At 42.6% G+C, this 24,289-nt stretch overlaps 1 protein-coding gene across 14 annotated transcripts in view; it reads left to right on the forward strand.

Annotated features, from left to right (window-relative positions):
• macf1a (microtubule actin crosslinking factor 1a) overlaps positions 1 to 24,289 on the forward strand; it is a 309,958-nt gene that overhangs the window by 196,957 nt on the left and 88,712 nt on the right. For 10 of the 14 annotated variants that reach the window (XM_079570810.1, XM_079570811.1, XM_079570812.1 and 7 more), the window contains 23 exons: positions 876 to 5,117; positions 5,817 to 5,841; positions 6,826 to 10,451; positions 10,530 to 10,685; positions 11,048 to 11,263; positions 11,662 to 11,823; positions 12,093 to 12,356; positions 13,887 to 14,036; positions 14,142 to 14,375; positions 14,455 to 14,634; positions 15,282 to 15,455; positions 15,603 to 15,770; positions 17,419 to 17,610; positions 17,745 to 17,918; positions 18,360 to 18,483; positions 18,552 to 18,751; positions 18,962 to 19,279; positions 19,365 to 19,531; positions 22,516 to 22,672; positions 22,752 to 22,863; positions 23,160 to 23,222; positions 23,583 to 23,821; positions 23,964 to 24,093. In XM_079570810.1, the coding sequence (XP_079426936.1) occupies positions 876 to 5,117; positions 5,817 to 5,841; positions 6,826 to 10,451; positions 10,530 to 10,685; positions 11,048 to 11,263; positions 11,662 to 11,823; positions 12,093 to 12,356; positions 13,887 to 14,036; positions 14,142 to 14,375; positions 14,455 to 14,634; positions 15,282 to 15,455; positions 15,603 to 15,770; positions 17,419 to 17,610; positions 17,745 to 17,918; positions 18,360 to 18,483; positions 18,552 to 18,751; positions 18,962 to 19,279; positions 19,365 to 19,531; positions 22,516 to 22,672; positions 22,752 to 22,863; positions 23,160 to 23,222; positions 23,583 to 23,821; positions 23,964 to 24,093 (11,473 nt within the window). The remainder of the gene's footprint in view (positions 1 to 875; positions 5,118 to 5,816; positions 5,842 to 6,825; positions 10,452 to 10,529; positions 10,686 to 11,047; positions 11,264 to 11,661; positions 11,824 to 12,092; positions 12,357 to 13,886; positions 14,037 to 14,141; positions 14,376 to 14,454; positions 14,635 to 15,281; positions 15,456 to 15,602; positions 15,771 to 17,418; positions 17,611 to 17,744; positions 17,919 to 18,359; positions 18,484 to 18,551; positions 18,752 to 18,961; positions 19,280 to 19,364; positions 19,532 to 22,515; positions 22,673 to 22,751; positions 22,864 to 23,159; positions 23,223 to 23,582; positions 23,822 to 23,963; positions 24,094 to 24,289) is intronic. The other 4 variants (XM_079570820.1, XM_079570809.1, XM_079570815.1 and 1 more) reach the window with 4 other exon arrangements.

A 24,289-nucleotide genomic window follows, 5' to 3' on the forward strand; every position in this document is an offset into this window, starting at 1 on the left:
ATGTGTGTCGTGTGCGCAAAATGTCCGTTTTTTTCCTAATGCATTGACTTTTACTGTGTGACACTTTAAACCAGCATTCTGCTTGAAAATCACTAACAGCTGCCAGAAGAGCGGTGCCGACGCCAATCTCTCACAAAGAAGTGGACAGAAAGGCAAAAGATAGTTGTCCTAGGAGTCAGTCACATTATATTGACAAAACTTGTAGGTGTAATTATCAAGTTTAGTAGGTAGAGAGGGTAAGTCAGGCTGTGCAGAGCGGAGAGTGGCATGTTGAGTGCTAACAACCAACTACTCACCTGTCGCTCGAGCCAAACACTGGCCCAAATGTGTGTGTGTCTTGGGACAGTCCTGAACGGTAAGTGGTGCTTGCTTTACTCTCTTACCGTATTTTATAGCCGACTTGTTTTCTTTCCTTCTTTTCCTTTATGTGTTTTTCAATTATACAAGTGCATCTGAAAACTGGAATATAGTGAAAAAGTTCATTGCAAGGATCGATTTTGAAATATTCCTATTTTTAGATGCACTTCAGTTTACTCTATGTGCTTTTTACTGCTTGTTGCATGCTTAGTGCTTATTTAGATTGACCAGGGTAAGTATAAACATTTGAGTCAGCAGTTTAATCTGACAACAAGAATGTGGATGTGTATTTTTATTCAACATAAAATTGAAACCAATTTTATGTTCAGGATGGTGTGGTGTTAATTTGTGAGTTTGTGGTTGTGGGTTTTTCTTTTCCTTCATAATTTTTACTTTGCGTGGTCCCTTTTGTATTTTTATTAAGTTGTTGTTTTATTTTAGTATTAACACTATACTAATCTATTTGCATCAATATCAACAACTGCCTACTTATTTTTACCCTTTTCATTCTCTCCTAGACTCATCCTGTCATTGCTGGAGTGATCGACCTGGGGACTGTGGAGACTTTCCCTGTGTTTCGAGCTGCCCAACGCGGACTCATCGACCAAGACACCTGCCTGATCCTTCTGGAGGCACAGCTGGTTTGGGGCGGACTGCTCCAACCCCACTCTGGGTTCCCTCTTTCTCTGGAGCTGGGTGAAACTGAGGGCCTTGTAAACCAACATATGCAAGAATGCCTCTCTGAACTTAACAGCGCCGTCTTTGTAGCTGACAAGTCAGTGCAGCAAAATGTAGCATCATTTGTTAATGCAGTAGAGGCTGGCTTAATCAGAGAGGAGCTTGGTCTTCGCATATTAGCTTTGCAGTTGACCTCCGGTGGGCTAAATAATGAAACCGGGCCAAAACTCACTCTAGAGCAAGCAGAAGACATGAAAATTTTAACTCCAAGGCTTGCTAAAAAACTGCACTCAATGTCAAATGCAAAAGATCTTATTGACCCAAATACTGCAGAGAAACTCAGCCTATCCGAGCTTCAACAACGTTGTGTTATAGATGAAGATTCTGGGTTTTTGCTGCTTCCTGTCAAACAACAACCTGGAGGGACAGTCTACTTGCGCTCTGGAAGAAAAGTGGGCATATTCAGAGCAGTCCAGGAAGGATTGATTGACCGTAAAGTTACCGTGCGACTTCTAGAGGCGCAGCTTTTTGCAGGTGGCATTGCCGATCCCCGTTCAGGCCATAGACTCACCATAGAAGAGGCGGTACGTCATGGGCTTATGGATCAGGACCTGGCTTGCGCCCTGTTTGCCAGACAGCTCCAAAACGGCGGCATCCTCGACCCGTTCTGTGACGGCGAACGCTTGGATTTAGCAGAAAGCATTCAGAGGGGCTTGCTCTCCCCTCGTCTTGCCCTGTTGGTCCTAGAGTCTCTTTGGTCTTTTATGGGGATGCTTTGGCCTAAATCTGGGGAGATACTGCCCATCAATGAAGCCATACAACAGGGAGTGATTTCAGGGGAGCTTGCGAATAATATGCTCAGACAGCGTCACGCAGTAGGAGCCTTATACAACCCTGAAACTTTGCAAGCACTGCCTTTCAACCAGACGGCCAAGGAAACACTAGGCCCCAATATTGTCCATATCCTTCAAAATGTCAACATACCAGACATTATTCCCAACACAAATCAGTCCATTTCTCCTTCACGTTTGAGCTGGAACTCTTCTAGCTCCTCTACTCCACCATCTTCTCCGCTGGCCTCAACCTTCCCTGCCCCTCCTGTCTGGGAAGTCCAGTCAATGACTACTATAGACCCTGAAGAGGAAGCTAAACAAAAGCTATTGTTTCACATAATGACTCATAGCTACATGGATGCCCACACCGGAAGACGCTTGGTTCTGCTAGATACAGAGTTACTTGAGTTAGTCACAGCTCTTGACCAATTTGTTGAAGGTGAAAACCAGCCTGAAGGAAAAGGAATTGCGGATGAACTTGGCCAAGAGTTGGTGGAAAATTATGAATCTATTGAGGGACTGGCAACAGTGGAAGTTGACAAAGTTCTTAGGCAGGCTAGTGAGATTGTGAGGCTACAGGAAATGCGCAATGGGAAAGACATCAAATTACCAGCTGTAAAAAGAGAAAAGGATGATGTAGAAGATAAATACAACAATGTCAAAGATAAACCAAGCAAAACTGGAAGTTTTGAAATAGTGTCATCCAGCAAAGTGAAAGACATTTCAGATGATACAGTTGTTGCTAAACCAATGGCAACTGATGGTGCCACCACTGTGTCCTCACAATCAGAGAAAGTTGATTTTACCCAAATACGAAGTGAATATGATCTTGCTCCTACTCAACTAGAAAATACCAAGCCTCAGTTCTCTCCTGTTTTGAGAGAAGTTGATGGTGGTGACAAGGGGCTAACAGAGGACAGTCAAGATGAGAAAGAAATGTCCCGACTGATTGAAGAGCTTAAAGTGGGTGGCCTGAAAACTCCAGAGGGAGACAGGCTACTCCCGGATGAGGCAGTGGCCCAGGGTATCCTCACCGGCCAGACTGCAGTCAAACTTATGTCTGAGGCTGGTCTTTTTGGAGGGTTTGTTGATGCTAGCAGTGGAGAGTCATTCAGTGTGGATGATCTTACACAAGACGGCTTAGAAGGCGAAGATCTCATGTGGAGCATCCTCAAATCGGACAAAACTCTTTCGGGGGTTGTTGACTCCAAAAAGGGAAAGATCTTGGGAGTGACGGAAGCAGCGAAGGAGGGACTTATTGATGCAAATACTTGCAATAGACTTTTGGAAGCGCAAGTCGTGTCTGGTGGCATTGTGGACCTTCGCAGGGACAAGAAGTTATCAGTAACTCTAGCTTCCAATATGGGACTGATTGAAGAGGAGCAAAAAGATCCATTGATTGCTTTGGAAAAGGCTTACAAAGGCAAAAAGACAAATCCAGAAACAGCTATGGTTAAAGCTGCATTACAGTTACAAATTGAGGGCATTGTTGATCCAGAAACAAAATGCCCAGTACCTTTGGAAAGAGCAGTTCAAAAAGGGCTTATTAAACCAGAAGATGTGTGCAAAGTTTTGGCCAAGCAGGTCGCTGAAGGCGGGATAGTCCATCATGAATCTAGATTGAGGCTGTCTGTTGCGGATGCAGTTGACAGGGGACTTGTGGATCGATCTTTTGCCCCTGGATTAGAGGAGCTGGAATGGGTCTACCAAGGCAAAATCAGCCAATCGTCAAACCCAGAAGCTGTGGTTTTGCAAGCTTCTACTGGCTCCATTTTGGATCCAAGTTCTGGTCAAAAATTAACATTGACTGAAGCTGTATCAAAGGGCCTTCTCGACAAGAGCATGGCCGATAAAGCTATGGCATCTCCCACCATAGCCCAAGGAGCAATTGATCCTCAAACAGCTCGAATCGTGCCTTACTCTGATCTTGTAAACCAGGGGAAGATCGACATTGAAACTGGAAAGCGCTTCCTTGAAATCAAACCATTTAGAGGTGTCAAAGATGAGAAAACGGGTGACACTTTTACACTTCCTCAAGCGATTGCATCCAATAAAGTTGACCCCATTCCTGCTTTGAGAGTCCTCCAAAGCCAAGCAGATACTGGAGGTATAATTGACATCAAAACTGGAGAGAGAGTTTGTTTAGCTGACGCAATCAAGAAAGATTTAGTGGAGGATCATATGGTTAAGACGATAGCCACCAATCAACTCAAGAAAAGTGGGTTAGTTGATCCTTTCACTGGACGTGTGCCAAGCTTTTCTGATGCCAATGCTGAGGGACGCATTACAAAGGAAATTGCTTTCAATATCGAGGAGAACTTGCCAACTTTAGAAACTGAAAGCTTGGATAGTAGCTCTACTCCTGTTGCTTCCTCTGAGAGTGCACACAGCCCAGCGATTACACTGTCAATATGCAGCGCAGACAGCCTTGAAACCTGGTCTGACTCAAATACTGACTCACGATCCATGCTTTACGAGAAGAGTTTGATCGTTGCCCCAGAGAAGACATCCACTGGGTCAGAACAGTCGACGGAGGAAGTTGTGCAAATAGAGCAAGATAAGTCTTTGGATGTCCTGTCAAAATTTGCTGTAAATGTTGAGAAAAAGATACAGAAGGCTATTGAAGAAATTGTACCACAGAAAGAGGATGATGAATTGAACTCAAATGCTAAAGAGACATCAACTTTAAAAGCAGGTGATGGAAAACTTGAGATTGGTGTTAAAGAGTGTGTTCAAGATGGTTCAGGAATGGAAGAAAGTCAGGCCAATTCACAAGAACAAATTTGCTTGGCAAAGCATGAGTCGAGGCCTGAGGACAAATTGTCATCAAAAGCAAGTCATGGTAATGTTCTTCTGGGATCTATTGCTGTAAATAGAGACCTTGACCTAGACAAAAATGGCAAAAGTCGCAAAGATATTGTATCACTGGTCAAGAAAAGAGATGGTGTGATTGAGAGGGTGAGAGAAGATGAAATGTTATCCATGCAAACTCCAAGGCAGAATGATAAGGATTCTGACCTAGCGAGCTCCAATACAATGAAAGACGATAATGATACCACAATGACTAAAGAAATACTGGAGAAAAGTGTGGTAAAAGTTACTGGAAAACCAGGTCCAAGACCACTGCAAGCTCAAGGTAAAACTAATATTCAAGTTGCTGAACAGAAAGTAAAGGATTTTTCAGAAACAGCAATAGAAACACAGGACAAAACCAAAGTGCCTGACCAGATGCCTCCTTTAGCCAAGGGTAAAGTGAAAGATCTGAGCCTGAAAACAATGGAGAAAGTAATTGAAGATGGTTCTGGAACTGGAAAACCAGTTCCAAAACCACAGCCAGCTCAAGGTAAAACTAAAGTTCAAGTTGCTGAACAGAGAGTAAAGGATCTTTCAGACAATATGGACACAATGAAAAGGACCGTTCAAAACAGTGCCAACATTTTGAAAGGAGCTAAAGAAAACCAAGAAGCACAAGAAGATGTTGGGAGAGGGATTGTAACAAAGAATAGGAAAGAAGCTGGGATTGTTGCAGCAATCGAAACTCAAGACAAAACCAAAGTGCCTCACCAGATGACTCCTTTAGCCAAGGATAAAGTGAAAGATTTGAGCCAGAAAACAATGGAGAAAGTAATTGATGATGGTTTTGGAACTGGAAAACCAGTTCCAAAACCACTGACAGCTCAAGGTAAAACTAAAACTAAAGTTCCTGAGCAAAAAGTAGAGCATTTTCCAGAAAATATGGACACAGTGAAGAGTACCGTTGATGACGGTGCCACTATTTTAAAAGATGCTAAAGAAAGCCATGAAGCGCAACAAGATGTTGGAAGAGGGATTGTAGACAAGAATAGGAAAGGAGCTGAGATTGTTAAAGCAATAGAAACTCAAGACAAAACCAAAGCGCATGACCAGACGACTCCTTTAGCCAAGGATGAAGTGAAAGATTTGAACCTGAAAACAATGGAGAAAGTCATTGATGGTTTAGGAACTGGAAAACCAGGTCCAAAACCACTGCCACCTAAAGGTAAAACTAAAACTAAAATTACTGAGCAAAGAGTAAAGCATTTTTCAGAAAATATGGATACAGTGAAGAGGACAATTGATGACGGTGCCAACATTATAAAAGGGGCTAAAGAAAGCCAAGAAGCACAAGATCATGTTGGGAGAGGGGTTGCTGAAAAGGATAGGAAAGAAGCTGAGATTGTTGCAGCAATAGAAACTCAAGACAAAACCACAGTGCCTGACCAGATGACTCCTTTAGCCAAGGATAAAGTGAAAGATTTGAGCCCTAAAACAATGAAGAAATTCATTGAAGATCCAGTTCCAAAACCACTGCCAGCTCAAGGTAAAACCAATATTCAAGTTCAAGTTTCTGAACAGATAGTAAAGGATTACTCTGAAAATATGGACACAGTGAGGAGGACAGTTGATGACAGTGTCAATGTTTTAAAAGGGGCTAAAGAAAGCCAAGAATCACAAGAAGATGTTGGAAGAGGGATTGTAAATAAGAATGGCAAAGAAGCCGATATTGTTACAGCAATAGAAACTCAAGACAAAACCAAAGTGCCTGACCAGATGACTCCTTTAGCCAAGGATAAAGTGAAAGATTTGAGCCTGAAAACAATGGAGAAAGTAATTGATGATGGTTTTGGAGCTGGAAAACCAATTCCAAAATCACTACCAGCTCAAGGTAAAACTAAAACTAAAGTTCCCGAACAAAGAGTAAAGCATTTTTCAGAAAATATGGACACAGTGAAGAGGACAGTTGATGACAGTTCCAACATTTTAAAAGAAGTACATGAAGATGTTGGAAGAGGGATTGTAGACAAGAATGGCAAAGAAGCTGAGATTGTTGCACTAATGGAAACTGAAGACAAAACCAAAGTGCCTGACCAGAGGACTCCTTTAGCCAAGGATAAAGTGAAAGATTTGAGTCTGAAAACAATGGAGAAAGTAAATGAAGATGGTTTTGGAACTGGAAAAGGAGTTCCAAAACCACTGCCAGCTCAAGGTAAAACTAGTATTCAAGTTTCTGAACAGAGAATAAAGGATTACTCAGAACATATGGACCCAGTGAAGAGGACCGTTCAAGACAGTGCCATTATTTTCAAAGGGGCTAAAGAAAGCCAAGAAGCACAAGAAGATGTTGTGAGAGGGATTGTAGAAAAGAATAGGAAAGGAGCTGAAATTGTTACAGCAATAGAAACTCAAGACAAAACCAAAGCGCGTGACCAGATGACTCCTTTAGCCAAGGATAAAGTGAAAGATTTGAGCCTGAAAACAGTGGAGAAAGTAATTGATGATGGTTTTGGAACTGGAAAACAAGTTCCAAAATCACTGCCAGCTCAAGGTAAAACTAAAACTAAAGTTCGCGAACAAAGAGTAAAGCATTTTTCAGAAAATATGGACACAGTGAAGAGGACTGTTCATGACGGTGCCAACGTTTTAAAAGGGGCTAAAGAAAGCCAAGAAGTACATGAAGATGTTGGAAGAGGGATTGTAGAAGAGAATGGCAAAGAAGCTGAGATTGTTATATTGATGGAAACTGAAGACAAAACCAAAGTGCCTGACCAGACGACTCCTTTAGCCAAGGATGAAGTAAAAGATTTGAGCCTGAAAACAATGGAGAAAGTAATTGATGATGGTTTTGGAACCGGAAAACCAGTTCCAAAATCGCTACCAGCTCAAGGTAAAACTAAAACTAGAGTTCCTGAACAAAAAGTAAAGCATTTTCCAGAAAATATGGACACAGTGAGGAGGACAGCTGATGACGGTGCCAACATTTTAAAAGGGGCTAAAGAAAGCCAAGAAGCACAAGAAGATGTTGGAAGAGGGATTGTAGACAAGAATGGCAAAGAAGCTGAGATTGTTAAACTAATGGAAACTGAAGACAAAACCAAAGCGCCTGACCAGACGACTCCTTTAGCCGAGTATGAAGTGAAAGATTTGAGCCTGAAAACAATGGAGAAAATAATTGAAGATGGTTTTGGAACTGGAAAAGTAGTTCCAAAACCACTGCCAGCTCAAGGTAAAACTAATATTGAAATGTCTGAACAGAGAGTAAAGGACTACTCAGAACATATGGACCCAGTGAAGAGGACAGTTCAAGGCAGTGCCAATATTTTAAAGGGGGCTAAAGAAAGCCAAGAAACACATAAAGATGTTGGCAAAGAAGCTGAAATTGTTTTACAAATGGAAACTGAAGACAAAACCAAAGCGCGTGACCAGATGACTCCTTTAGCCAAAGATAAAGTGAAAGATTTGAGCCTGAAAACAATGGAAAAGGCAATTGAAGATGGCCAAAATATGCCCAAACCAGTAAAAGAAAAGAAAGACAAATTTGCAAAAGCTGATAAGAAAAAGAAGGATGCAGCAAAGAAAGAAATAATAAAGGCTTCAACGACTTCTGCCAGTGTGCGACCTGACCACACGGCTGAGAATGTGACATTTGAAGAAGGCAAACCATCAATGGAAAGTGAGACTAGATCAGCTGAGATGCCAAAAACAGGTGACACGAAAGAGAAAGAAATAAAGGATTCAACGACTTCTGCCAAGACACACCGAGACAGTGAGCAACCTGACCACATGGCTGAGAATGTGGCTTTTGAAATAAGCAAACCATCAATGGAAAATGAGAGTAGATCAGCTGAGATTCCAAAAACAGGTGACACATTTGATCAGATAACAATTTCTAAAAACATAGACACAAAAGGGTTGACGATTGAAGAAAAGGTACAAAAGGTTCTCGAGCCTAAAGAAGCTAAAATTGAGAGTTTTGCTGGAGACGTGAAGGTAAAGAAAGCTAAAGGGAAATTGGGGGCTAAAGTTCATCCATCTGAGTCTGACATGGTACCTTCCACATCTAATAATATAGAACCAGCCAAAACTAAAGTGGATAGGGTGAATGAGGACATCACAAAGCCTGCCAAAGAAGGCACAAAGAGGAGTGAACAAGCTAAAGATGTTAAAAAGATTAAACAATCAGAAATGAAAAAGCCTTTACAAATCCACCAAGCGGTGAAGCCATCTGAATCGGTAACAGATGCTTCAGCTACAGAAGGTAATGCCGTGTCAAAGCTGGATTATGAAAGCAAAGAGAAGTTTCAAGAAGCTAAAGACGAAGCATTAACAAATAAGGACAAACAAGTAGATGTCGCATCTTCACAAGCAACACTCAAAATCTCCCAAGATGTTGAGCCTTCTGCCCAAAATGTCGCCCCACCTTCAAAAGATATGGACACCATAAGCAAGAAAAAACGAAGAAACAAGAAGGCTAAAGGTAATGGGGCTGATGGTACAAAGGAGCTGCCAAAAGTCACGTCTGAAGTGGCCAAAGTGGATGCTAATCTTGAAAAATGTCCTGATATTATAGAAACTCCGGCTACTCCATCTTCCTTTAATGAAAGAGAAAACGCAACAGGTCCTGAGCAGGTTCAAGAAGTCGAGGTCGGGGATAGAGCTGCAGTGGTTGAAGCAGCTCCAGTCGTACACACAGTGAAAGAGCCAGAGGCAAAGCTGGTGAATGGAAGAAAAAAGACAAATAAAGCTGAGAAGGCAAATGGAAACGGTCAATCTAAAAATACAGTTGAAGTCCAAGAGGGAAAAGAAAAGGAGGGCGAGGGGAAGTTGCCTCAAAAGTCTGCTCTGCCCGAGAACGAAAAAGCGGCTTTGGTGTTGAAAGCTAAAGAGAGTATTTTGAAAAAGGTTTTTGAGAAGGGAGTGAGTGAGAAGCAAGCTGCCGAGGAGCTGCAGGCCATACGGAAAGAAGTGGGCAGGAAAGATAAAGATGAACATGGTAAAACAGTTAAGCCCGAAGTGGAGAAAGAGGAGATCTCGAAGTCCATACAAATGCAAATGAAGGAGAAAAGTGTTGGTGAATTGCCTACAAAGAAGAAAGTAATTGTACAAGAAAGTGGTGGAATAAAGGATAAAGTGGATGAGGCCAAAGAAGTTGCATTAAGTAAGGCTGACAATGTTTCTCCTGCAGCATTGAAAGAAGTATCTGAAATTCAGCTTGAACCGGTCAAGGAAACCCAGCCAAAGAAACAACAAAAGAAGCACAAGAAAGCCAAAATCGAGATGGAGAAAGCACATCTTGATACAGATAAGCCACTTGCCAAAGAAAAAATGGTTTCTGAAAAGACATGTTTGAAAGAAACGCAAGATTCTCAAGATCTTTCTGAAAGTAAAATTGATTGCCAAAAAGGTTTAGCCCAATCGGAGGAATCTAGTATTGGGTTAACGAAAACCCTGCCAGTGCTGTCACCTGACCTCCTAAATGCAGGAGATTTAAGCCAGTCTGATCTGGAAGCTAATAAATCATGCGCCCAAACTGCAACAAAATCCAAGGCTTTTAATATGGAGGAAACAACCAAAGGCAAGGAAATGGAGACTAAGTTTGAAACAGAAAATTTGCCTAAAACGGAGACGATTGAGCAGCAAACAGTTGAGCCTCCAAAGGTTTTGGAAACAGTTGCATCCGCTTTGTCCCAAGATCTCAAGTCAGATAAAGGAGCTACACCTTTGACTGAGGACGAGACTAAAGCACCTGAGGTCGCCATATTGAAAAACCAAGGCTCAACTAGCAAGGTAAGTGGTCAAAACTTTTACCTTTTTGAGAATTGCTCATGAAAGTTGTCATGTCATTGCTTTATGTTTGATTTACAGTCATCATTGAAGAAGCAGGAGTGTTTAGAGCTCGATCAGCAGATTGTTGCTCTAGTGTCAATGGTCAGACACATTGAAGTCCAGCTGAAACAGCAGCAGCAGCAGTCTGTAGGTCGCAGCCTCATAGCCCTGAATGACATCATACGACAAACTGAGGTAAATATATAGATTCTGTTATGTTACGAGAGAACCATTTTGTGTTCATTTTCACCAGAGACATTGTGTTATTGTAATGTATTAGCTGTTTATTATCTTAAAGTTGTATATTTAGTTACTTATTAGTATTGGGCTAGGCTATTGTTACTATAATTGATACATCGTCAAGAGGCTAATTATGCATGTTATACAGATGTTGCTTTTTGTATTTTACAGTGGATGAGTTTTACATAACGTGTTGCTGTTTATCTCAGTAGCCTAATTCCTTTAATAAGAAATTGAGTAAATCAATCAGATTAAATATGTTCTCCTTCCGGTATAAAACATTTCAAGCCTCTTTTCTTTTCTAATCCGCGTCACAGTCATTGGACCTTGAACTGCGAGACTTGGAGCCACAGATCCACACTCGGCTCCAGGCCGCTGAACGACTGCTGAGCCCCAAACCGGAGGACGTTCCTCCTCAGCTTCTATTGGCTCTGGAGAAAGACGTGCGGAGCTTGTCCAGAGGATACGAAGCGGCCAGAGCACTGTCTGAGGATATGCGGAAGAGTCTACTGCAGCAGAGAGACGCACACAAGGTTACTGCTACTTCCAGAACTACTACTTGTTATATGTGTTGTTTTAGCCCTATATTAATACACATGTTTCAAAAATCAATATTATATCCCTTGCGGCCATTCAAAGCCATATGATCTGCAATATGATCCATTGGCATCTCTTGTTGTGTGCTACTTACCCAAAACGAATAAGAATGTTCCTTCTTCATTTGGCATAAAAATAAATAAAATGGATAAATCTTAGTGTACTTAGTGCTTTACTACGCCATTGATTTATGATTCAAATCTAATCTGAAAACATCATTGTCAGTCTTAACGTATACTATATGGAAAATTACCAGCCAATTTGAGTAATGTCTCTGAAGTGGGAAGTTGTAATGTATGATAAAATATATTAATGTATTTTGTCCTATTTTCAGGAGGCAGTAGCAGCAGAACTCAAGTCTCTGGGAGGTCGAGTGGACGCTCTGCTCTCGTGGCTTAAAGAGACCGAGGCTCAAATGAGTGAACAAACAACTAGGACAGAGGACAGAGAGGAAACAGGGCCAAATCAGCTCACACAGCAGCTAGAACTCTGTAAAGTAAGTCAGTGTGAATGTGAAAATTGCATTTTTATGTCATAAAAGTAATGGGACACACATGTAGTTGTACATTGTATTACACATCTTTGCAGTACAATGTTTAAAAAAGGAAGCAATACATCTATCAAGCAACAAAGTCATTTCTGATCATTTTATCTAGATACATGCATTCTTCAACTTACTTTGTACAAAATTTTAATGAAATTACTGCCTATCATATAAACATTGCATATATATTTTTTCTAAATAGTCTTCTTTGTATGTCTTAGGAGCTTCAGGATTCCCTAACATCCCGCTCCAGTGATGTCAATGATGTAGCGTTTGACATCCAAATGTTTATCTCGGAGCGGGCTCAGGACTTGGCCCCGGAGCAGAGCAGGCAGGTCCTGGGACACCTGCAGCAGCTCCAGAGGGCCTTCCACCAGGCCACGGGACATGTCCACGCCTGGGCCGGGGCACTGTCCGCTCAGAGGGACAGAGAGGAGAGGAGCAAAGAGCAGGAGAGGAGCAGAGAAAGTGCCAAAGAGCGAGAGGTTTGGATTAAAGTCGAGATGGGTCCGAGAGGAGCAACTGCTTTGTGTCCAATAGCTTAATGCCATGCTTTTGTGTAATCTCACTTCATTGTTTTAGGCCCACAAAACCATTTAACAGATAGTTACATTAACATGACATAACAGCAAACAAAACAATCAGCCATCATCGCCAAAACTGCCTTTTGCATGAGTTTCTGACATTTATCCATCATAAAAACGTAGCTTGCATGTTATGTTGTGAGTGAGTGATTAAATGAACTGTTACAACTATAGACATAAAGCACATCCATTGATCCAGACTTCATGTAAATTACTGTCATTTTGGAAAAGTAACAGACTAAATACAGTATGACAGTGTTTTAGTTGAGTCACTGTTATTTTCAGTCCAAATCTTAAGTCCTCATTGTTTGATTTTGAGTCTGTCCGAGCCAAGTGTTGAGTCATTAAAACATGATACGAATACATGAAGTCCAAGACAAGAGTTTACTTATTTTTGTCCTGGCTTTGTTTAGTCAATGGACAATCCTTTGAATCCTAGCACTTTAAGATTACCTCTGAACTTAAATTGTTGTTCACAAAAGCATATACAGAAGACTTAAAGGCCCTATACCTGATTTCTTTTTATTGCAAACAATGAAAGAGGAAGCCACTAAACTTTAATGTTAGTTGTGGTCCAAACTCATTCGTAACTTTCCTAATATATCTGTAGCATCCAAATTATTTACAGAGACAAGTTTATAGACCTATTTCACAACTTGCAGGGTCACTTTCACAAAAATGCTGGAAAAATAGCCTGAAAGTTCATAAAATGTATTCAAATGTTTTATAATTTGATGCAAGCTGTTTTCTCACAAGTGCTTTGAGTTTACAGTACAGTAAAGGAGGACAAAATAAAGGTCATTCCATTTCTAGAAGTAAAATCAGGTATAGCTCCTTTAAGATCTGAAACCGTCACAAATCCAAGTCCCCTAGTTTGAATCTCAACTCATACCAGGCTCCCTAGAAACTCAAGCCCAGGTTAAGTCCCGTGTTGTTTTTTACACTCTATTTCCACGCACTCTTTCCACAAATGCTAAAGCTTTTGCCACTCACTGTACCACCAGCACGGTCACTTATTCGTAAACATGCCACACACGCACTGCTTTCCGCATGACTTGACTTAACGTGTGTGCTCTTAACTTGTTTGCCTTGCTCTTTCAGATGCTTCCGACGGAAATCGCTCGTGCCACCGCAATGGAACGAGGCTAGGGGTTTATAGAGAAGATATTGGTTTTGAAACTAAACTGAATAAAAAGTGAAAGGGGACTTGTTTCGTTTTTCTATTGCATTTGCCGGTGTGTTGTCTGTGTGTCGTAATGTCTTTATGTGAAACGTGTGACTTTGGACACAACATGCAACAAAGCTTAAAGCTACATGTGCACTGCCAAAATTGCAGAAAGACAAAAGAACAAAAACTGCTATGCGTGATTCTGCATAAGCCTCATAAAAGCCTTAACTCACATATTTGCTCATCCGTTTCTTGTTGAACAGGTGGTGCAGCAGCAGAAATCAGAGTGCTCTCAGAAAATGGAAAGCCTCGCGATGTATCTTGCTGGGGCAGCGAGTCTTTTGGCAAGTCATGTGACCGGAGGGCAGACAGGAGATGTGAACGCCTTACAGGAGAAGCAGAAAAAGCTAAAGGTATTCAACAGTTCATCCAAACTACATACCACCCATTTGGTCCTGACTCATTGACCCCATGTTTGTAAGTAACACATTTTTTTTTTTGTCAATTTCTCTATTCAGGAAGTACAAAAGGACCTCCAGTCTAAATCTGAAGGAATCGCAGAGGCCATCCGCACGGTGGAGGACCTGCTGGCCGAGAAAGGAGACAGTCTGAGTCCAGAGGAGAGAGCGAACCTGCAGGGGGCGCTGGAGAAGATGAAGGAGCAGTACAGCACATTGACGGACACAGCAAATACCTCACTGTCTGAGGTGGACACAGCTATCAGCACCACCGTTCAGCAAAACACGCAGAGGGTAAAATGATGAAAAGATGAAGGATTTTGGCGCTTTTTTATCTGAAAATGCTAAAAAAAAAAAACGTTTTTCTCTGTAGGCTAAAGCAGAAGAAGAGCTGCAAGAGACACAAGGACAGATAGATTCTCTTCTAAATGAACTTTCCAGCCTCAGTCAACCAGGAGCAAAAAGAAATGGGTTTAATGGAGCACTGGATGTTAGTGATGCTGCAATGGTACCACCAGAGGGCGCTGTGGAGTCACACACAGACAAGTTGCAGGTTAGACACTCTCATCTACTATTACTACTACTTCCTTCTGTTACTACTGCAGTCTGTTTAGCATTTGGATTGTTTTCAATTCATCAGTCCTAACGTTTGTAGCGTTTTCATTGTGCACAATAATTACTGGCCGTTGACTGAGCTGTAAAGGTCAGACATTTGTGAATGCAACCGGTGGCATTTGGGTTAATGTCAGTTGGAGCGGCGCGAATCCCCTCAGGAATGAGCAATTATCACGGCATAATATGGCGCATGTTCTTATAGTCCAGTGTCAAAGGTACCAGGCAAATGTTGAGTTGGAAATTCTTAAATATAACAGCCAGACGTAGATGAAGATGTAAATACAACCATTTTAATAATCAAAAGAAGTATCCAAGGATCCAAATAAGTGATTAGCACAAGTTCCCACAACTATTTATATCACACGATTGTTTTTCTTGCATAATAAGTTGAACCTTCTTGAACATTTAAAGTCAACACATTTGAATTAGTGGTCTGGTGTTCTTATTAGATAGTATCATACCGGTGGGCTAGTTTGAAAGTGCTTTGAAATCCAAGTTATTATGTAATAAGCGTGCAAATCCTCATTGATCACCAGTCATTTGATACACTTAGACAATCCCGTAACCCATTGCCTTCTCTCTCAGGCGGAGTTGCAGCAGCTCCAGTCGCAGCAGGCCCAGCTCATGCAGGTGTCCCAGTCCGTGCGCTCTCTTTTGGAGCAGCCCGACTCCGCTGTTCCCCCCGAAGAGAAACGCCGCCTACGGGCCGCTCTCGACCAGCTACAGGCTCAGCACCAGGACCGACTGCACAGCTGTCAGGTGACTTTGAGCATCGTTGACCTTCATGTTGACTTTTATATCTGTTCTCATTAGTATTTGTCATAAAGCTCATGTTTTCCATACACTGTAACCCCAAGGTTTATTGTGACACAGAGAATTATTAACCCCCGCCTTGTCTCCACCCAGGATCGTCTGAGAAAGTCTGAAGCCTTGAAGGACGAGCTGACGAAGTTCCTCCAGGAGCACGGGGGCCTGGTGTCGTGGCTGGATCAGTCCGAGCAGGAGCTGAGGTCTCTGGGAGAGGGAGAGACCGACGCCCAGGGCCTGAAGGGAAGAATGGAGGAGCACAGGAGGGTACAGACAAGTTAACTTTACCATAAATATAGAAATGGATGCTTTTAAATAAAGCCTCAATGGCATGATCATGATTACAGTCATTTAATGAGGTAGATAAAAGCTCAAGCCAAAACCGATTGAGTTGTGATGGTAGTGCCTTTATAAACCAGTAAGTGCTACCTTTAAGTTAGAGCAATGGTCACTCCTACATCATAACGAGAATCCCAGCTCTGAGAAAACGTTGAAAACCAATCAGTGGAAGCGTCTGGGATTGTTCAAACTGCAGTAAAAACAAACTGCTCCGGCTGATTGATCTTTAATTGCCCGAACAGCCCTCAGTTCCCAGACTCCGTTTCTGTGCTTTTGCCCGTACGAGCTGTGATTTACACCGTCACACTTTACAAAGGAGCCGCTGGGGTGATTTCACATGTTAGGAGTCCCTCGGCACCACATTAGCGACTTACATATGTTTTCTTCAGCATTTGTTCCCAGCCAATTTCATACTGGTATTTGCACAGTTGGCTTTCATGATCAACTCATTTCTTTTTAAGCGAAAGTGGTGAAAAGAACTCATCCACATAATCACTCGTGTAACGGCAGTATTTGTAGTCGTAACACACCATCTGCTTTATGGTTTACTGTTGATGAATTCCAACATAACAGACTTGCATAATTGGTTAATCTTCCTACAGTGTTGTCCTAACCAAGGGTGGGCAATATACAAAAAAATCTTATCCCACTCCTTGATGGAGATTGTTAAGATCACCTTACCCTTAGACCCTATACATGACTTTGTATATTCTTAAAGTATTGTTAGTGCTAATGTTTTCGGCAGACGACAATTTAATGATAATAATAATGATAATAATGCATCGGTTTTATATAGTGCTTTTCTGGACACTCATAGACACTTTACACAGCTGCCCTGGGGTAGACTGATGAAAGCGAGGCAACCAGTCTGTGCCATCGGCCCCTCCGACCACCAACAACCCCTCACTCACACACTACATTCGCCCAGGCTTCTTGGTGTTCCCAAATAGTCTCCCATCCAAGTACCGACCAGGCCCTTCCCTGCTTAGCGTCCAAGGTCTGACTGGATTGGGCAGAGCAAGGGCGTTATGGCCACAATTTAGGACTGGACGATATGGCAAAAGATTTTCAATTTGATCTTGGTTTTTCACGATAAAATAAATACATGTAGCTGATTCGTGAACTTAATTTAATGCACTAAAACCTTCCACTGACTCATCCAAGCTCCAAAACTAGGACCTGTTTCTGCCAAAGAAAGTCCCATGACGATCATTGAGATTGACCAAAGTAGAGATTGCAATTTTCGATCAAATTAAATGTATTTTCCAGCCCTACGTCAACTTCACATCATCCTGATTGAAGCTGCTTAGCCACCTGTGCTATTGTATGTACTATGCTGGGTTTGTCCAGTGAGTACAAAGGGGCTTTATAAATAGATGCACAGTTTAAAAAGGCTTTTTTGTTTTTCAAATCTGGGATTAGGCTTTAATTCTCACTTTTTCAATGTGATGCTTTTAAAATGGGAAACTGATATGAACTTATTCAAGTACATGTAACAGTGTGCTTTTACACTGCTGCTGTTTTTGCCCTTTATTTCCCCCTCAAACTGACTTGTGAATTTAATCTTTCTTGATAGCTGTCTGAGGACGTGATCTGCCACAAAGCAGACCTGCGTTTTGTGTCCATTTCGGGTCAGAAGGTTCTAGACTCGGTGCAAGGCGCTCTAGAGCAGCTCGGAGGATCGGATCCAGCCATGGAGAGCACCAAGCAGCTGGTCTCAGACAAGCTACATGACGCCAACCACAGATACACTGCACTACATACTAAGGTAGGTTCACTTGCCCTGTACTGAATGGCTCTCTTATCCACATGACTGTCACATCAGCATTCAGCCTTGGTTTGTGTAATTGAGACAGTGTCAAAGTCTGAAGCCCAAAGTTAATTCCTGTCCCGTCCTTTCAGTCCACAGAGTTGGGAGGTCGTCTGTCCGGCCTGTTGGAGCGATACCAGCATTACCAGGACGAAATGGTCTCTCTGCACTCGTGGCTCAGCGCTCAGGAACAAAACCAAAGCATCGCCAAATCCACTGTGGACACGGACCCCCAAAACCTACAGAACACGCTACGACAAGTCCAGGTAACCTTTGAACACCAGAGATGAAAGAACAAGAGGGGAGTGAATTTTACAAACTACACAAGATGTTAGCGGATTAGGGCTTTTGTATACAGCACAGTGAAAATGTTTGGAGAGCACTTTAAGAAAAAGAAAAAGAAGGTGCCCTCAAGACATCTGTCCCAAAAGCATAGACCTACACCAAGGCACAGTGGGGGAAAGCGTGGCATTAAAAGTAAATGAAAGAATTGTGCTAAAATTAAGGCCTTAGATCAGGGGTAGGCAACGTCAGGCCCGGGGGCCAAAACCGGCCCCCCAGCACAGAACCTCTGGCTTATCCTCTGTTTACTGCATAGCTGTACTGTATTTGTGACATTAGAAAGCCATTGCTGCAACTTGTTTAAACACTGGTAGAATATGAGAAGTGAAAAATGGTGCTGATGGTAATCTTGTGTTTTTCTGTAGCTGCTGCAGGATGAATTGGCCGAGCGCTCTGTTCAACTTGAAAAGGTGAAACGAGCGGGACAAGATCTGGTCAGCACCGAGGAGTCTCCATCCCTCAAAGCTGTGGACATCCTCTGTGCCGCAGGTAACTGGATCCAAACACTGCATAGAGACATGCATTCTCTGGCATTTTTATGATATTTTTCTTTGTAGACGGTTTGGAGAAGCGTTTCGGCTCTCTGTCCTCCTCTGTGTCGGAGCGGGCGGAGCAGCTGCAGACCGCGGTGGCTCAGTCGGTCAGCGTTCAAGAGGGGCTCAGGACGCTGCTGTCCTGGTTAGACCAACTCCCCCTGAACCCTGCCCCAGTGCAGCCCACCGCTCAGGCCGTACAGGACGCCCTCACACAGAACCAGGTAGGAATTAGGGGATAGGGAAACATTTGAGGGAAAAGCTTGTCATCCCTACCCTTTTTTGCTTTTGTTTTTTTATTGTTTTTTTGTGTACACCTATGCCGGCAAGTTTTATTAAAGAACAGCCAACCTCTTTGCTATACTAGACTTAATACAGGCAAGATGAGTTCCCCTTACCTTATGAAATCTAATCTAAAATGACTTGTTCCTCAGAAACTTCGTCAGGAGCTGCTCTCAAGGATGGGCAGTGTTGACGCCACTCGGGACGCTGTGTCCAAACTGCTGCAGAGCTCGGACGCCTCCACAGCCTCGGGTCTGAAGGGCTCCCTGGACCAGCTCACCCAGAGGTTCTCCGCAGCCCAGGCGTCCCAGGCCGAGAGGGAGGCCGAGCTCAAGACACTGCTACCCCGACTGGAGAGCTACGAGCGGCTGGGGATGGACCTCCAGCTGTTCACCCAGAGCCGACTGAAGGCCCTGAGCCCCGTGGGACAGCCGGACCGCAGCGTGGAGGACTACCGGCAAACTATTGAGGTCAGGCATAAGATAATTACAGTTAAATTTTCTCCTTTTCTCTCGTTTCCCGATGCACTGATCTTGTATTTATGATGATTTTCAGGAAGTAAAGTCGGAGCTGGATCAGGAGTCCGGTCAGCTCAAGTCCTTCTGTGGTCTCGGCTCTGAGCTCAGCCAATCAAAAACCTTCACCAACACCCAGAGCCTTTTGGAGAACGTACGAGAGGTGTCTGACGAGTTCAACCAGCTGGAAACGAGTGTCAATAAAAGGTAAACCCTCTCATTAAAAGCTTTTTATACTTGTTTGTATTATCTTTCAGCAGAGAAATCTCATTGGTCACACTCTTAACATTCCGTTCGACCGCCTTTAGCATTGAATATGTCATACATTCACCGTGGCACCGTCTCAAGAAGCTTCTGCAATGTCACAAGATTTATTCCAGTCCAGTGTTGCATTCATTTTTCACTGAGATCTTGTACGGAGCTGGGAGAGAGCCTCCTCTAAGCACTTCTCAAGGTATCAAGGTCTGGACTCTGTAGTGGCCAATCCATGAGTAAAAATGTTGTCTCATGCTGGCATATATACCTGTTTTGTCAAGGAAGAGAAGAATCCATTGATGGAATAAACTGGTGGTGGCTTTTTTGCTGATGAGACTGAGTAATTTGTCCCCCTCAAGGTTCATCTTTCAATATCAGCGAACTCCAGGCCATCTTGGCATCCACAAAAGGATAGACTGGATACAAAGTGTCTCCTTAAATTGTGCTCCAGAGTAGAGTCAAGTAAAGTCGATTTAGAGACCGTAAAATCCTATTTTAAATGCCTAAATTCTGGTTTAGCAGATTAAAATAGATGCTTATCACCAGATATTGCTTCAGGTATCTTTTAACTGGAAAAACACATCTTTTTAGTGCTATAATGAACCCATATTGATGCGAAAAATAATCTAACACGGACTAACTTTTGACTTAACTGGATTGACAATACATCAGAACTAAACTATGTCTGCACTGAACTCAACAGGTCGAAACAGGGTTTAAATAAGGTCTAAACCAAGAATAAACTAGAACTAAACCAGGACTACTCCAAGACTAAATCAGGACTGAATCGTGGCAAGTTTCAATCTCTATTAAGCCAAACCATAGTCTACGAACCACTGCTCTAAAAGGTCCCAGAGGTGGCGACCATTATTATTTTAGACTCCGTCACTCAATATATGCCCGGGCACGTTGATAAAAGGCTTTTTAAGTGGCGGATAAACCCGGTCCACAAATCCCACTCGTGCCCGCTGTAGTATTTTTAAAGTGCCGGGCCCCCCCACCCCCCCCGCTGACAGCCTGCCTACAGAGTGGAAGTGCGTCGGCATGGCAACCGGCGAAGGATACAGTTTTAGAAATGCCAACAGGAAAGACACTCGACACAAAGTCACCGGCGAGTTTAAAACAGACAGCCTAATCCCACAGATAATCCCATTTCATTTCTTAATCATGGACTGCGGGAGGAAGTGGGGATGAAATGTGTTTAAATCTGTTAATTATTCATTATTGTGGACAAACGCACAAGGCATTTTAAACATTATAATAGGTAGCAAGGCCTGGATAATGCATTTTGCGGTCCTGTTGCCTTCCCAAAAAAATGCTAAATATATGTCCTGTTAATTATGCAGGGTCAAGGTTATGATTACTGTAAAAGTATTTGAGCGACAGTAAAGTTCTACCAACATACCAAGCCTGATGTGGATTCCGGTGTAGGGTTTCCTGGCTGTATTCGGAAATCTGCTGTGAACATGGAGGTTTTAATATGAGCAGAGTGGACACGGCTCATTGTGTCCCATAAGCCTCTGTGTCCCGACGGGGAAAAAACAGCAGCGTTATAACAGCACTGTCCCGATGCCAAGAGACTTCTGTGGGAGCTGTTTTGTCTACGCTCGGATCAGAGAGGCCCGGGCTGTGTCAGCAGAGCCCAAGAAGCACTTTATGTAGTTTCTTCTATAATTATATCATAAAAACAAAACTGCATGCTTTGTGTCACTGTAATGTATTTGTTTTGAGCCAAAGCAGAGACTACAGGCTATTTTTTACCACCGTCTTCCCAGAAATTACTCGGAATACATAGAATCAAACTGAATGCAAGAAAGTTGGTTTAGAACCGGTTGATTCATGGTCTTGTCACAATTTATTTATACTGTGTCTGTATGAGTTCAAGCCCAGTCCTTGTACAGTCCAGTTTTCTAACATTATCACACAATGTAATGCTTGGATAATTTCTAGAAATGTCAAACACAATACACTCTAACCCACCACAGAATTACTGCAGAAACTAAACACTGAAATGCAATATGTTCTCCGTAAAACTGACTTTTCTCTTCACTACTAAGTGACTTGTTTACCTAAATAAATCCTTTTCGTAGTTCCTCTGGGGGTAATACAAGCGTTAATGGGATGATTGCATCTCCCCCTGGTGTCTCTGGCCAGAAAACCACAATTGCAACTAGACTGCCACCGGACTGGAGCAACCAATACACACTAATAGAATCACTAAGAAGAAGCTACCAGGCTAACGGGCAAAGCTAACTGCGGGCTAGCGCCACTTAAACAGTGTTTACAGCCAAATTTGAGTGAAAAAAATGATCTCCATTGTGTAATTGGATGTACAATGTCCCTCTCTCCCTTTGTCTTTTCTGTCAGTGTAGTATTTACTCTCACGGACAATTAATGAGTAAAAAAACGCAACATGCTACGACACCTGCAGTGGCACTTATGGCCTCTAGGGGCATGAGTTACTTAGTACTGCTTTAAACTGAATTTCGACTTTAAACTAGTCATCTTTAGTGCTGGGTATTTCTTTGGGGAAACAACCAAAAATCTTCCTTTAACTACAATAGGGCAGAAAAAAGCACTTTCCAAGTTTGTCTTATTTTTCCCCCACATTTTTAACCATGTTTTTCCAAGTTTTTTCCCACGTGTTCCTTATTTTTTCAATTTTTCTCAATTTTGTATCTTTTTTTTTTCCCAATTTTGCCCCAATTTTCCCACTTTAACTTGCATTTCACTTTTTTTTCTTTGAAATGTTGATGACCAACTGCATCGAAACTTGAATATGAAGATTTTATATGTCTTTTTGGTACCTGCTTTGAATGCGTTTATCTTTTTGATTCCAGTAGTACCTAAACTTTTTTTTTCCATACCAGACTAGTCTTGTTTAATGGTGCCCAGCCCTACTCATCATCCAACACTTCTTCTTCTCTGCTCTCCAGATTTGCAGCGATCCAGGCCTGTGAACAGCAGCTGCACCAGTTCCGCGGGCTCTCCGGCTCCCTCCTCAGGTGGCTGCAGACGGCGCAGGACCAGCTTCCCGCCAAAGAGACCAGCCCGAACACTGACGGGCTGCAGCGGAGGGTGCAGCAGCTTAAAGTTAGTACGATTTTTCTGCTTTTACAAAGGCATTAAAGGTGACCACATATTTATTTTGTGATTTATTCCATTTCTTCAGGACTTGTTGAACGACTGGGAGTCCCACGGATCCAGAGTTCAGGAGCTGAATAAAAACGGCTCGGAGCTGGAGACCATTATCATTGACATCACGGCTCCACAAACGAAAACGGGTAAGATACTGAACTGACTGGGCAGAGAAATAACATCTACTACTTGCATGTGAGTGTTTAGCCAGTTTTTTCCATTGTTTTAGATTAATTGTTATTTATCTAAAACTCACGTGGCTTTCACTTCATTTCATCACGGCTTCTGTCTTGTCCTCTGTTCAGTGTTCTCTCTATTCTTCTGAATCTTACATAGGTGCTAAATCTGACTTTAACCTTTGAGAGATCGTTGATTGTTTTGAGCTGCTGTGTCTTGTAGCACCTAGAGCTCTTGTCTCAGTCAGCTGTGTGTCTTTCTTCAGGTGCCCCTCAAATCAATGGCTCGTCCGGCCGCAGCAGCCTCAATGGCATTCACACGTGCAAAGGTAAAGGTTCTGCTCTTCCAGGAAACTGTTTCTACCTCTTTTTTGTTGCTGATTGTTTATATGAACTTACCTTAAATCTTAATTAGGACTGTAGTGCATTATATGTTGAAATATATGTTGTCTTCTGTCATTTTGTGCTCCTGTCTGTGTCCGCTTTCGGTTCATGCCAAACATAAGCTACACAACACATGTTCATAGTGTAATATTTAGTTTTAGCTTTATACGGTTGTCAATTCAGATAATGTTTGGGGAAAAGGTTACCAACCCTTTACTCAAAGCTTTACAGTGGTGCTCTATTAAAAACGTATACCTCTTAAGCTTGTTGTTCCTTATTGTAATGGGATTTTCCTCTCTCCTTAGACCTGACGGAGCTGCAGGTGGCCGTGTCCGATGTGAACAGCCGATACGAGGCCCTGGGTTCGGACTTGCAGGAGCGTCTGTCCAAACAGCAGTCCTCCCTGGAGCTGAGGCAGAAGGCATCCCAGGGCACGGATGAACTGAAGGGCTGGCTGTCCCAGAAGGAGAGCAGCTTCACACAGGCCCAAGTCGCTTCCCCGTCTAAGACCGAGGTGGTCCGCGCTCAGGCACAGGAGAACAAGGTTATTATGGAATATTGGATCATACATTATTCGTTTCCCTTTCATTCTGTAAAAAATGTATGTGCTATAATAACGTATGGCTTGGTTCTTCTTTTTACAAGTAGGAAAAATGCATTATTCATTAAAAACTTTTCCTGTCCAGGCGTTGCTGTCTGAGCTGGCGGAGCGCTCTGCAAAGGTCGAGGAGTTGAAGAGCACTCTGAGGAAACTAATCGCCGAAAACCCAGACTCCCCTGAGGCGGAAACCTGGAGACAACAGCTACAAGAGATCGGTACGTGTCCAGCAAAACTAATACACCCACCGAACTCTGCGTGGACTGAAAGCAGTGGCTTGAAAACAACAAAAAAGATGAGATTAGTGTTTGCTTGACGACAACTTGAGAAGAAGCAGGGCTGCTCAATATTCCGCCTGCTTTTAGAAGTCAAGATCAGTGGCTTAGTTAATGCTTGTGGACAGTGAGATGGTAG

The sequence above is a fragment of the Gobius niger genome (assembly GCF_951799975.1).
Source record: "Gobius niger genome assembly, chromosome: 14".
In the NCBI taxonomy this organism is placed as follows: Eukaryota; Metazoa; Chordata; class Actinopteri; order Gobiiformes; family Gobiidae; genus Gobius; species Gobius niger.